The sequence below is a fragment of the Sardina pilchardus genome, chromosome 24, assembly GCF_963854185.1.
Source record: "Sardina pilchardus chromosome 24, fSarPil1.1, whole genome shotgun sequence".
Taxonomy (NCBI): Eukaryota; Metazoa; Chordata; class Actinopteri; order Clupeiformes; family Clupeidae; genus Sardina; species Sardina pilchardus.
Window position 1 is genome coordinate 16,252,599 of NC_085017.1, and position 14,908 is coordinate 16,267,506.

Genomic DNA, 14,908 nt, shown 5'->3' on the forward strand with positions numbered 1-14,908 from the left:
GCCTCTGAACCTCCCTCTCTCTCACACACACAAATACACACACACACAACTAATAGTATATCCTTCTTTAAAACACTGCTGAATTCCCCATTACCTAACTGACATTAAGTAAATTCATGATTTTTCCTTTTCTTTTCATGCGTGATTTGAAAAGAAGAAGCGTTGGCTTGGTGTGAATTCCACCCCGCAATAGCCCTCTGGTCTCAGTTCCCCTGCTTTTATTTCTAGGAATTATGAGAGGAACAGTCAGTTACGGGAGTCAGGGGGAATGAAATGCTTTAACAGTTACAAGCTATGTCTGACAAGACAATGAATCAGTCTTCGGTTGATGTTGTGTTTGAGGATACGTTACTTAGCACAAAGACAAAAAACACCTTCAGTATTACTTTACTTACAAAAGTTTAATGAAAATAGTTTCTCACATATAAAGTATCAACATATTACAAACTGAGACAAAAATAGGCTACATTTACATGGATGTACAAAAATGCCCTACAAAAAAATGACAACACATTCGTAATTATTTAAGTTCAGTTTTGGAACCATGGTGCCATCAAGACCGTAACAGTAGATAGTTTTTTCCAGCACTAATTATAGCACATCAAGAACATATTGGTTCATTCTCACAGTTGAGATTCTGAATCTCTTATATGAGGATACTGTTTTGTCTATCATCATTTTTATTTTTCTGTCTTTTCAACTTTTGGTCTATATAATTCCTGAGATTCCTAAAAGTAACAAAATGGGGCGATGTACCCAACATTTGGAAGCCCCTTGTCCTTGTGGTTACATCATATATGAACAGAAATAAAAAATATGTAAAGCTCTCAAACAGTCATAAATAAAGAAAATAAACAACAAACTGAAAAATAGTCTCTTGGAGAGTGCAGTATCACAAGCTGCTGCTACTATTTAGGATCAATTGCAATACAAACTTGTAATAAGTTAAATATTGTTCCTGTAAATTGTTCATCCAGTGATTATCATTCAACACAGGGACATTGCCCTGAGCAAACAGGCTGCTGTCTGTTCTCATGCGAATGAACAGAAGGCTAACACAAGTACGCATTATCTGCAGTGCTAAAAAGGACTGGTGTCAGAGTGCAACGGATGCAATCTTCATGCTATATATTGTCACCATTTCCTATTGAGAAACTATGATCTTAATGTGATAAAGTCGGTGGCTGAACTTAAGCAAAGCCTTTGGTCAACACAGAGGATTAAAGCTTACCCTCTATCTTTCACACACATGTACACACCTGCACAGACGAGTGAAAGTGAATGTGAAAATGCACACGCAAGTCAAAGAATTGCCCCTATTCCTCAGAAATACCAGTGCCTTTGATTATTTATCAATCAAATCAAGCGCAAAAAAACAACAGCTAAAGAACTAAAAACTGCTTGCCAGCAGCAACAAAAGAAAAGTCCTCGTATCAATAAGTTAAAACATTAATTATATTAATTTACACCTCAAAGACCGTTTAACATGGCCACAACAAACAGGAGGGTGGAAAGCCCTCTCTTTCACATATACAGTATAAAGTGCCAGAGTCAGGGTGGAAATCCCGCCTCTGCCATCTTTGGAATTCTCACATTGTTTGGTGCCGCTCTCAATTTGGTTTGTCCTTCGCTACCTCTCTCTTTTTGTTCTTTAAAAATAACTCTCAACAACAACATCATTAACAAAAAAATATATTTCGTTTGCTTTTTATATTTGGCATGGCTCTTGTTGTGAGAAGGACGTCACTCTAAGAACCCTCTAACTCTCATTTCAGTCAGTCAAGTTGTCCTTTGATCAGTCCCATCATGTTTACACCTCTGTCTTCATCCCAGGAGGTCTGGGGTGAAAGTGCACCACGCTTGCCCGTTCCTGATGGGCAGCAGCAGTAGGGCTGTGTTTGGCGGCCAGCGCCTGAAGAAGTCGCCTCTCCGTGCCATGATCCTCCTTCCCCTCTCTGCCCTCCATGCTGGCGGCAAGCCAGCGCTCCAAAGCCTCCTCGCCGTCCCCGTGGCTGAACACGGAGCTCCGGACCAGGGCCTCTGCCTCGGGGCTGGTGTCGAACCTTTCCAGGAGCTGGCCCACCGTCTGCAGGTCGACCAAAGAGGGGTGATGAGCGTTTGGGGACAGGGCGGGGGAGGACGCCAGGCAGCAGAGGCGCTGGTGGAGGTGGAGGCTGGGCAGGTGGAGGAAGGCTGTCGTGCAGTGGGCGCAGCGATGTGGGTGCTCGCGGGAGCTGTGCAACCGGCGGTGCAGCTTCAGGTGGATGTACTGGGTGAACTTGGTGCCGCACAGCTTGCACTGATAGGGCTTCTCGCCGGAGTGGAGCCGCAAGTGTGTCTTCAGGTTGCTGGTGCTGCTGAACCGCTTATGACACACCTGCACAAAAGAACAAGAGAAAGGAGGAGAGACAAAAAAGAGGGAGAGAGTAAGAAACAGGGAACAAAAGACACTGCCAAACAGGTTATTCCCTATCTTTAAACGGATTGAAAAACAACACCCAAAAGATAAAAAGAAGGTTATAAGTGCATTCACATTGTTCCCAGGGAGTCTCTATTGACACACACTCGCCCTCCCTGGTGCCAGACATTCAGTCCTGGCCTGCTCCTCTTTGTTGTTCTCTTTTCACGACTTGCTCAGCTTGACGTCATGGAGAGCCCCACAAGAATAAATACCTCCAGTACGCCCTGTGTGCCAATAGTGGCTGACAAAAGGCCAAGGATTCCTACACTCGACACCGCGCCAAAGGTGAGGTGAAAGTACCTTAGCTGACAAGTGCTGAATCATGTGGCACCACAGCGTGTCACGGTGTGGGTGACAGACCAAAACAAAAACCGATACATGGCGGCGCCCAGTCAGACTGGAATTAACTGATGGACTGACTCACCTGGCACTCGTGAGGTTTCTCTCCTGTGTGGACGAGGTGATGCTTCTGAAGATGGGCGAGTTGGGTGAAGCTCTTCTTGCAGAGGTGGCACTGGAATGGCCTCTCCCCACTGTGGACACGCAGATGCACCTGTAATATGGACACAGAGGTCAGACATGTAACACACCTGACTGAAAGCTTTGACCACATATAAACCCTTTCAACAAGTAAAACAAAAACAATGCTTGAACATTTTATTTTCTTCCTAAACTACTTCCATTGCATTAAGATAACTGACGGAAAGTTAAAACGGAAACCTTGTGGGTACAACTATGCCACTGATAATGCAACTCTCTTCAAACAGTCTATACAGCAGAAGGCAGGAGCAGGATAGTGTGATTTAAATTTACCTTAAGGTTAGAGAGCTGTCCGAATGTCTTGAGGCAGATGTTGCACTCGTACTTGATCTTGCCATTTTGTTTCTTCAGGGGATAGGGCAGGGACTTGTAGCCAGGTGTCTCTCGGCGGGCTGAAGGGCTGATTTTTCCGCTGGCCAGACTGAGATTGATGGCCTCGTCGCATCCCGATGAGAAGTGGAACTGCTGGGACTCTGGGGAGTGTTTTGGAATTGGGGAGAGCTCTGGCGTAGCAGGGGCCCCACTTGGAGGAGAGGTGTTTGGGGGACGCTCCTTCAGGCCCCCGTGTGGTGGATGTGGGTAAGGCAAGCCAGGCTGAGCCACAGAGGGGAAAGGCAGGCCCTCGCTTCCCAGGAAGGATTGGAACCGCAGGGGACCTCTGGAAGGGATCACCCCAGAGAAAGGAGAGGAATACTGGGGCAAGAGTAGAGGATGGTAGTGGGGATGGTATGGAGGAAGGAGCTGGTACGGAGGTGGATGGAGGGGTCTTGAGGGAGGGTATAGAGGGTAGGAGGACACCAAGCCCTCGCGATGGTTGTACAGGCCGTGCAAGTGTAGGGGGAGCTCTGGGACTGGAGATGGGGAGTTACGGAAGACCTGATTGCCCAGGCTGTTCTCCCTGATGTCAGACTGAGGGGAGGGCACTGAGTTGGGTTCTGGAATGTCACTGATGGGGTCATCTCCCTCTTTCTCAATTCTTTTACTGAAGTCCATGACCTGTTGTTCTTCAGGTGTGTCAGGTGGAGTGTCCCTTTCTAAGATTCCAACCACATCGATCTTCTCATCAGAGGACTCATCACTCATCTCGTTCCTTTCTTCCTTCTTCTTTTCCTCCTCATCCTCGTCACTCTTCGACCATGCCGGGCTCAGTGGTGGCTTTACACTGAAGGCCCAGTGAGGTAGATGCTTTGGGGGCTCAGTGAAGTGCTCTATAGAGAGGGTAGAGAAAAGCAAGAAAGAGTTGTAATTCACATTTTAATTCAGGTGTGAGAGACTTTTGTGAGCTTCGAAATTCTGAAATTCCAGACATTGTTTTCAATTTCACATGCCAAAGGAAAGGCCATCATAAAAGGCCATTAGAGAACTTAAAGTCCAAAGTCATGGTGAGCTTGTGGTGACATAACTCTCAGGGGATGACTAGTGTAGCAAGTTCACTCCTTCAGTAAACACGCTCGCCCTCACTCCCTCTCACATCCTCCCTTCCTGCCCACTTATGGTAAATGGTGACGCTTTCAGTTTGTGGATGACAGTAATGAGATATTTTGCTGAGTTTCTGTATGACGTTGTGGTAGTACTGCTATCACTGATTAGCCAATGTAATTACTGTGTGGGAGTCCACGCTGTCTGAATTGGGGCTGTGTGTGGGTGGCCTAGTATGCTTCTGAAAATAATGGAGAGAGTGTGTGAGTGTGTGTGTGTGTGTCTGTCTGTGTGTGTGTCCTTTCTCTTCTCTCTCCTTACCGGTTTTGTGACCAATAGTGATAGCCACAGCCAAACGTTCTGCATTCGTAAATGGGATAAAACACACGCCGAAAGGAACATATTTTTTTAATATCCAGTAAATGATATTAGTTGTAGCCGAGAACTCGCTGTCAGGCTTAATTTAGATAGGCAGAAAAAAAAACAATATTGTAGTGAGGGACAGATTTCGTAGAAGTCAGTTTGTAGCGTTTGCTTAGATAATTTACAGGCAGTCACTCTAACCACCTGTCATAACTAAGGAAAGGAAAATGAAAACAGTAACCCCTTTCAAAACCATATTAAGTTACGGTTACAGTAAACTTTGTTGTTGAAATGTCAAGCAAAACTGGCATTTGAGATCTTTACTACAGTTGACGCATAACTATACTATCAGCTCTCAGCACAATATTTTGACATTTTCTCCATGAGGCTTAGCAGTCATACAGAGCCCTGGCATGATATCTAAAGGGTTTAGTTATGGACAATTTACTAGCAAAGGATTTAGGATAAAGGATTTTTTTTCACGCACACAATATACTGTCGCCTGTCCATTTCTTTAAGTGTCTGCAACTCAACCTGTTATAAATCTATCAGCATTTCTTGATATTTAGAAAGAGAGAGTAAAGATGGAATTACATATTTTCATATCTCTGGGTGACCTTGCTGGCGTGAGTCAGAGGAGCATAAAAACTATGCCGTGTGACACTATTGATTAGAGCTCAGGGGCCTTATCGGGACTTTACGAGCAGTTGAATTTTATGAATTTCCTGGTTCCATACTTTCAAAAGCAAGAGGGATTCCTACTTGGGATAATTAGTGGCGGTAGGAGTCACCACAAAATCCTTCAGTAGACCTGAGGTGCCTCTCATTTGGGCTTTTATATGTCCTCCCTTGCTCTTCGGGCCTCGATCCTCACTGATCTACATAAAGAATGATGGGGGGGAAACAATGGGATAGTCTATCCAGTGTTAGTTATAGATCAGTGGGAACGCCCCTCGAGGATCGAGGATCGAGGAGGCATGTTGAGAGGCACCCCTGGACAGAGTATTGTGACTCAGGTGATGTCAGTGAGTAAGGTAGGATCTGGGCCACAGTCCATAGTCCTTATCTTATCCATAATACTTTCCATTCCTTAGTCTCGTTCTAAAATAGAACCTGAGGACGTGACACGCCTTCTGTTTAGTTCCGTCTGATAAATCAAAGCATTGAATGTTGGAACTAACACCCCCCACATAATTACCACACACATACTTTCTAGCTCTGTCACATACACACAGACACGTGCTACCAGATGAGAATCTCTTTGATGTTGTACAGTTTTGTTTTGGCATGGCTGATTTAGACGATTACGGATGACACAGACAGCTGACAGCCCTTATCTAAACCCTGTAATCTTCCTTATAAGAACAAGAAGTAATTGTTTCTAGTCAGTGACACTACAGTATATCAAAGTTTTATTGAGATCTTGTTAGCTGGACACTACCGTATCTTTTACATCTTGTGAGTAACTCACAGGGCGTAAGAAACTTTGTTCTGAATCATCCTTGAAATGTGTATTAATATGTAAATCCTCAGAATACATCTAAACTTAATCAGAGGTGTAGAAGTCTGAATTCAAGAAGTAAAAGTCGCATACAGTATTTGCGCCAACTAAACTACAGTAGCTGATTATAATTGGCACAACTCCTCAACCAGGTAGATGTGCTAATTAATGAAATCACCTATGTGAGGACTTTTTTATCATCTGAAGCCAGACATTTACACCTCTGGTCATAATCAGCGGACTGAGGTGACATACACATTGGACTTACTGTGCTTGAGTTGCTGCTTCTCGTCCTCTGCCTGGCTGCACAGCCTCTGGGAGAACTCCTGGCTGTACCAGACCAGCAGCTCCTGCTGCGGCTCCACGGGTTTCATGGTGTAGAAGAAGACGTCGCGGCCGTCCTGGCAGGCCACCAGGTTCTGCTCGGCCAGCGAGCGCGCAGGGTTGACAAAGCGCATCCAGTTGCTCCGGCGCACGTCATAGCCGTCGATAAAGTGAAGAAGCTGTCCTCCTGAGTAAATCTGCTCAGATGGAAATAGAGGAGAGGATGGGAGAAGAGAAGAGAAGAGAAGACGAGAGGAAAATCTCATGAGCAAAACTGACCAGGCAAACTGTATGCATGTATTCGCTCCTTTACATCGTATTTGGTCCTTGTCTATAGCCGCCTTCTACCCATGAGCTACTCTTCAGATGCTGATAGATGTTCAAACAAACAGCAGACATTCAAACTATTTCAGACAAACACAGTCAAATTCTAGCCATAACATTTCCTCAGTTCCAAAATACATTCAATAGTTATAATTCCTTTATATCACTTCTCTAAAAATAAACATTAAAAAATATATAAGCCCATTACACTATAAGTTCCTTGCTATCAAATATATCTTCTGCAGCTATCAAAAGTCAATAGTCATCTTCCTCAATAGGAACAGTTTAATTTGTGAACACTGAGTAAATTAAAACAAATAAAAATAACTATCTCTCCCAACTGCTGAAACACCAGTGGACCACTAGTGGACCTGACTGACCAAAGGAGTATTCCAGTGGACAACCAAGCCTGCCAAAAAAAGATGAAAAGCCAGTCACCTCTGCCATGTACAGAATGCTGTTCACTAATCCCTTCTGTATTTGTCTTCTGTTCTTTCCTCTCTCACACACTTTCTTTTTTCCCTCAACAGTGCTTCTGTCTGTACCACACCAGGACTTAGTCTGTCTGAGGCTGTGCGCAGGTATGTGTGTGTGTGTGAGTGTGAGTGTGTTGGTTTGTTTCTGTTATTGGTGTCACATCAGTGGCTACAGTCTTATAAAAAAGACACGCTAAGGGGGCGTGACAGTGGGGAGGGGATACGATGTCAAAACACACACCCATAAACTTGCTCACAAGGAGGGGATTTTTCAGTGCCGTAAGACTCCCGTAAGACTCCACCCCCTCACTCGTAGAGAGAGGGAGTGTTCTATGTGAGAGTGTGACGCAATGCCAGAAACACACAAGCACACACCTGTCATAGTCACGTGAACGTGTTTTGGCATTCTCCCAGAGCACTCTCACTGAAGACAGAAACTCGGTGTGTGTGTGTGTTTTTTTTTTTTTTTTTGTCAAACGGAAACGTCGAGGAAAGCACAAGGGCGGTAAAAAAGAAACGAACAAAGGATGACTAAGGAAATGTATGGTAAGGGAAGGGGGGAAAAACTCCAGTGTGACACAAAGGGGCGAAACAGTTCTTGAAGAAGGTGACAAAACAAACTTGTGGGAGAAGGGGAAAGAAAACTAGTGATCGCGATAGCTGTCCTTACGGAGATAGGGAGAAACACACTACCCTTTTAGAAAAGCCCTCTACAAAGAAAGTTATTCAGAGGAAGTCACGTAGATAGATGGTTACGAAAAACCTGGTCAGTGTGTGTGTGTGTATGTATGTGTGTTTGCATGTGAATGAGGTGGCAGACAAACCCACATGTGTTACATGTGAGAATGAAAGCGGCACTATCACAGAAGTGAAGAAATACCGTTTGTGCATGAGTGTGTGTGTGTTTATGTGGTGGGGGTGTGAGAGGTGGTTGTGTGGTTGTGTCTGCATGTGTAGCAATTCTAACCTTTCCCTTCACTGACAAGCCAGATTTGGCCTGATGTCTGACTCTGACACAAAGAGCCCCCGGACCTCATTGACGGTAAGTATTATGCTGCTAACACATGCATGGAGACTTCCCTGCATAGCCAAAGGCAAAAGAGATTATCTCTCTCCCTCTTTCTCTTTCTCTCTCTCTCTCTCTCTCTCTCTCTCTGTGTGTATTGGTGTGTTGTGTGTGTGTGTGTGTGTGTGTCTCTCTCTCTCTCTCTCTCATGTGCATTGTTATGGTAAGGTGCTGTCATAGCTGGGCTGCCGTGGTGTGAGTGGGTGTTTGGATTTGGCATCCAGAGCCCTTTCCACCAAAATTCTGTGGAAGAGCTCATTACGAGACAGGCCATTGTGTGTGTGTGGCAGATGATTCCAATTACTCTTGTGACTTACCCGCCAGAAGTATTTGCGATTGGCCTGAGGCGGGACGTTGTCTTTGGTGTAAATGTCTCCCTGGAGTGGTCCAAAACGAGTCCCTTGAGGAATGTACTCCTTACTAAACACTCCTGTGACCTGTAGAGGGAAAGAAATATTTTAATTCAGCAAGTTTGAAACAATTTGCTCAGTGAATATATATATATATATATATATATATATATATATATATATATATATATATTTAATTCCTTGCGTTCAAATGGACATCCGGCAGCCTTTGTCCTAAAGTGACACACTTTCGTCGTTAATGAGTTAAACGACTCAGGAGGAATTACACTTTCCCTCCTCGGCTTACTCCACTGACCTGGTGACCCAGTGACATTCTATTCTGGCCTCACCTGAGCAACCCTGCAATGCCTCTACAGGAAGCCCAGGCCAACAACACAACAAAGAAATTCCGAGCCCCCGTCTCCCTTTCAAAAGAGGCCCTTTTGTTAACTGTTAACTGAGACAGCCAAACTATGAGTGATGATGTAAAACCCAAAGGAGCTCCACGTGTGTGTGTGTGTGTGTGTGTGTGTGTGTGCGTGCGTGCAGCAAAAGTAAATCTGTGGTTTTCTTTAACAGGAAGCCCCTGGCTTTCTGTCCCTGTGTCCTTATCTAGAGATCGAAATGTGGCCACAGAGAACATATAGACACATTGAGTGTTTCAGTTTGAGTGTGATCTTCAAAAACGCAATTCGGTCTAGAGTGATTTGGGCCTCCCCTAGTTTTTACGTGACTAATGTTGTGCTTTTTGATTAAATAAAATCAATGTGGGGAGAGAAAGGAAGATGAAAATGAAATGTCGTTTTGAATTAAGGATGGGGAGGGGCGATGGGGGGCGGTGTGGAGAGGAAAGCGAGGGAAACACAAGGAGCTCCGAAGGTCGGCCCCCGCTGGCATCACATCGCACGTCGCGAGACGAGAGCCAGTGTGACAGTGGGATTGTGTCCATCAAGCGTTGCGTGTCTAATGAGTGATTAACTGCTCACTGCTGGGGGTTTAGGTAACGGGGTGTGTGTGTGTGTGTGTTGAGTGAATGAGGTTGACCATTGGATAGGAGCCACGCAACAGTGCCACCCCCCCACTCCCCCACCCCAAACCCCCCCCGCCCTGCGACAACCTGTCTGAGCAGGACAGTGGCGTGAGCTGGCAGGAGTCTTCGGCAGCCTCCAAACGAAAGTAATCGTTAGAGGCTTAACCTACTTCTCCTCCTAGCCTAGCGCTCCTCTGGTGTTGGCCCGGTGCGGTGCGGAGCGGAGCGGCCCCATCTGCCACGTGTCCCCCCTCCCAGCTGGCACACTCCAAGGGCTGGGGTGCAGTGTGTGTGTGTGTGGGGGGGGGTGTATGTAGTTGGGTGTAGGGAGTGGTGGGGGTCTATCATTTAGCCCGCCTGGCCTGCCCTTCTTCCTTAGACCTTGGTTGCTCATTCAAGATGTTGAGGTTATCCCAAGACTGTTGAGACTGTTGTCTGTTGCAGTGCATGTAAATGTGAACTTGGGTGTTTCTCACCAAGTGGATCTGTATTTGTAGATATACATTTATTTTCTTATTTTCAATTGTTTGACATCAACAGAACCAAACTGAGATAGATAGAGCCAACTAGACCCGTTTTTGAGATTGTGGTATAAAAAGCGTGAGAATCTGGTCTAGCAACGAGTGGAAACTGTGAACTCCAGACTCTCTGTGACTTTATGAATCTGCTTGGTTTCTACTGCTTTTCCTCAGTTTCCTGCTATCTAAGCCAACCTCTGCCGGTAGGGCTGCCGTACTCCTGGAAACTGACGGTCCAGTGGGATGTGGACTTTCCCAGATCACTAGAACCAACATTCTCTTTGTTTAATTGCCAAGAAGGGAAACCGGAGGTGAGCGTTCAGGGAAGAACGTTCAGGGAAAAAATGAGGAAGTGAGTCTGCACACATCCATCTCACACACACACACACACACACACACACACACACACACACACACACACACAGAGCTGTGCGTGTATAAAGGAAAGTGAATGTGTGCTGCTCATATTTGTCTCCTGATTGCAAATTGTTGACAGCTCGAGGCAGACCCGAAGAAAGTAACGGAAGTGCGTCTGGGCATTCTGGTATGCGAAAAGACCTTCGCAGACAAACACTCACGAGTGCCAATATTCTGAGTTTTTTCTCACATCTGAGTGTAGATTGAGCTCTGTGCGTGAGAAAGAGTGGAGAGTGTGAGATGCAAAGAGTATTTTTATCAGGAAAGAAAAGCAGAAGCTGAGGGTGACCTGTGAAATGGGTCAGCCAAGAGTCACCTCTCAAAAGCAGAAGTGAGAGTGGACTGTTTCTTATTGATCGCAAGAATCACAATTTGTTTTGGTTTTCAATCAGCGAATGTGTCTCTCTGTGTATGTGTGTGTATGTACGCATGTGTGTGTGTGTATGTGTGTGGTGTGTGTGCATGCATGCATGCATGAGTGTGTGTATGTTTTTCTCGTACTTTGAACTGACAGTAGCTGCCAATCAGTTCACCTAAGGGCCAAAAGAGTGACTTTTGCTGCTTGTCATCTCTCGTGTCTAAAGGATGTGGACAGGAGTAACTTGCTAACCCACCTCACGGTGACCTCATACACTCATTTCACACCTCTCGCCCCAAGAGCAGAATGAAAAGGACGCCATGTGAGAGCGGAAGTTGAAAAGAAAATCGCACCTAATGAGGAATATGCAAAAGTATGTTTGTGTAAAGTATTTGTGCGTATGTGTGCATGCATGTGTGTGTGTTTGTGTGTTTGTGCGTATGTGTCTGTGTGTATATGTGTTGGAGGGAGAGGAAGGAAGACAGATAAAAGCTAGACCACAAATAGACTTAGAAGTGCTAGAGAGATTCATGAGCTAAGGACATATCTAATTCTTAAAAGACCGAAAGTAAAAAAGCTCAAGTGATGTACTCAGACGTCTATTCGTCCCTTGTTGATTCTTAGCCTCTTTTCTCTAAATTCTAAAAAGCAAACTCGTTTGGTGCTCTACTTAGAACAAGCTGTTGCTTTAACATTTGTGTGGAAGAAATCTTAGAAAGGACCTTGTAGAGGGCAACTTTCAGTGCTGAGTAACCATTTCTAGATAGTTTGAAGGCTCTTCTGCTTTCTTTGTGGAGGACCTCAGGAGTTTGTATTAAGCCTTGTGAGGAAAGCTTTTACTTTTACAAGTAAACAGGGACAGCCTTAGGGGTTGTGTAAGCCCTCGCTCACCTACCGAGAGGATGCGTTGACACGATTAGCTGGATTCAAGGCCTGATCACCTGATGGCTAGCACGGCTCATCCCTGAACTTTGAGTGGCTGACTGACTGAAAGCGAACAACACTGACCTAGAGAGCTGCAGTAAAGAGGCTTAGACATTAACGGCCTCTGGCCTCTTGCAAGCCACAGGGGAGGGTGTGTGTGTGTGTACAGTATGTGTGTGTGTGTGTGTGTGTGTGTGTAGAACACAAAAAACGAACAGAGACCCAGTTGATCTTGGCAGCACACACACACACCGTACAAAACAACTGTTGCTGAAGGAACAAGGCTTTATCTAGCAGGGTGCTTCACTGCCAGTGTGCACGCAGGAAGGTGTCTCAGAAAGTTTGTATCCTACTGAAATTCCACATCACTCCTGACTGTTTCCCTACAGTAGTCAGCGATTCTCATGATTTAACCACAGACACATAAATGTTTCCAGCCATATAATCACACAATATGATCAAGCCCATTAAGCTAGTGTAAACAAATTGCTCAACTCCCACTAAACTGGATTTTGTATGTCTACTGAGCTTACTTGAAAGCAGCTGGAAGTGTGTGTGTGTGAGTTGTGTGTGTGTCCATTTTCCATGGTACTCACCTCATTCTCAGGGCCGTACTCAAAGGTGAGGTTGCGTGGAATGGAGGTCATGGCTCGTGGCACGCCAAAGGCCGGATCAGACGGCTGGTCCTGGACGATGTACGTGCAGTGATCGGCAAAGTCGGCCTCTCTCCACTCAGTCATGTTCCCCATTTCTGGTTCCAGCTTCATCCTTAGTGTCTTCTTGTGCTTCTGCAGTCTGGCTAGCTTTGACTTTCACTGATCAGACTTGTTCTCTTCTCGAGTGGGTTTGGTTTAGTGGTGTCTGCTTTGGTATGGGCAGCTTTGGTGTTTGTCTTTAAGCTCTTTGGATAGCCTCTTGGTTTGATCTCTTAAAGTTGATAACCTGAATGAGAGAGAGAGAAAGAGTAAAACATGAGAATCCATTACATACTGGGGGAAAAAACATGCATTACACAATGATGAATTAATGAGAAATTGAAAACCCTCAAAAAGAAACTTCAGGACAAGTTAGACTCTATCTGGGATCAAACAGTAAACAGACCAAAAAAGCAACGTCACCTCCATGTCTGACTAAACACATACACAAAGCATTGCATCAATGTTTCCGATCAGGTGTTTTTATTCAACCCACACACCATATACTGTATGATCTTATCTCTAAGATAACCAAAGGTAGCGGGAGCTGATAGGAAGTTGCTCCAGGTGCAATTAGTGGCCCCAGCCACACCTGGATGACCTCAGTCTTTCCTTCACAACAAACACACTTTTGCAAAAATTTTCCAATGCCCACAAAATTCAGCTGAGACACAAAATGATCTGAGTGCTGATCCATTAGATATGCCCTAATATCCCATGATGTAATCTTATGACTTCATCAGGTAGGCTTTGGAAATGTTTGTTAGCCCTATGCCTAACCCTGTCAATGACTTTCCAGAAAGGGGGAAAAAAAAAAGGTTATCTAAAATGTGTTCCATTATTAGAATGCATAGGTGGCCATCATTCACAAAAACAGAGGTCTAATCCAGGTATCAGTGTGACCAAACACTGTAAGACTACCAAACAAATGGAAATGATAAAAAGACAATAACAAACCAAATACCAACACTTCACAAGTCAATTTCAACCATGATCGCCATGATGACTATGAGGAAACCATAAATCCAGGTCAAAAGAATTCAGTTCTGCAGCTGAGACAAAAAAAAGGCAAACCACAAGTCACTCACGTTTACACATTCATTGAGCTGTGCGATGGTCATCTTTTGTGTTCTTTGGTAATGCCATTCCTTCACTCTCCTTTGTCAGTCACCAGAACATTCTGTTGGTGTATCCACAGTCCTCTCTCACACTCTGTATTTGTATCTTTTCCCAGAGAATTCCCTTGAGATGTCTCTGTTATCCTTTCTCTGCCGGGTTGTCCACCTGCGTTGGCCAAAAAACTCCAGAGCTCTCGCTGCGACAGTGCTTTTGAGCAGATCCACTCATCCAATCAGAAGTCACCTCACATGTCACATGACTTGGGGGATTAGTCGGAAGAGATCCAATTGGGGCACAACCAGTATCTTCAGACACCCAGTAAACACCAATATGCCCATAAACATAATACAAGCTACTGTGGACAAAGGAACAATCTAGCGTATGGACACAATATAAAGGATATCCAGATGGCTGGACCTGACCCTTGGTGCAACACTCATCCATCCACACACACACACACACACACACACACACACACACACACACAAATGCATACACACACAAACTCCACTGGACTTTTATTTCATAATGAGCAATCTGGCAACTTGACCCCCCCCCCCCACATACACACACACACACTCTCGCTCAGTCATAGTCCCTGGATTCCTCACACACACACACACACACACACACTTCCCTTGACCTACATCCAGTCCAGCTTGCTGGTGTGGCCTGGCCCTGGATATAGATCAGGCCAGTGCACTGGTCTTTGCTGCGGCTCAGACACACCTGTCTGGGTAGCTTCCTCGTGTACGGGGCCAGACTTACTTTCAGTTCTGGCACGCACCTTCCTGCTGTGCCCTCCTTAGGTCCTGTGTTAGCTCACAGTGGCGACAGCTCACGGCAACAGGATGTCTGACAGGAAAAGCGCTCAACATGAAACTGAAAAGACACCATATGGATGTGTCACCCATGAAAGTAACCTGCATTTCACAAGATGTGACTTTCTCGTCAGCACAGGTGGAGGGACACATATTGAGTGATTGGTAGTGATTGATAGCAACAGTTTTAGTCACATTATCC

General features: G+C 45.1%; 1 protein-coding gene across 2 annotated transcripts; it reads right to left on the reverse strand.

Annotated features, from left to right (window-relative positions):
- Window positions 1-386: 386 nt before the first annotated feature.
- Window positions 387-12,838, reverse strand: prdm1b (PR domain containing 1b, with ZNF domain). Of its 2 annotated transcripts, XM_062529825.1 has the most exons (6): window positions 12,668-12,838; window positions 8,792-8,911; window positions 6,553-6,805; window positions 3,275-4,209; window positions 2,886-3,014; window positions 387-2,377 (listed from the first exon to the last, which is right to left on the reverse strand). In XM_062529825.1, exons 1-6 carry the CDS (start codon window positions 12,836-12,838, stop codon window positions 1,811-1,813), a joined length of 2,175 nt encoding a protein of 724 aa, XP_062385809.1. In that variant the 3' UTR covers window positions 387-1,810. The 2 variants fall into 2 exon arrangements, with proteins under 2 accessions (XP_062385809.1, XP_062385810.1); XM_062529826.1 differs by lacking the exons at window positions 8,792-8,911; window positions 12,668-12,838 and adding an exon at window positions 7,371-7,550.
- Between the last annotated feature and the right edge of the window lie 2,070 nt (window positions 12,839-14,908).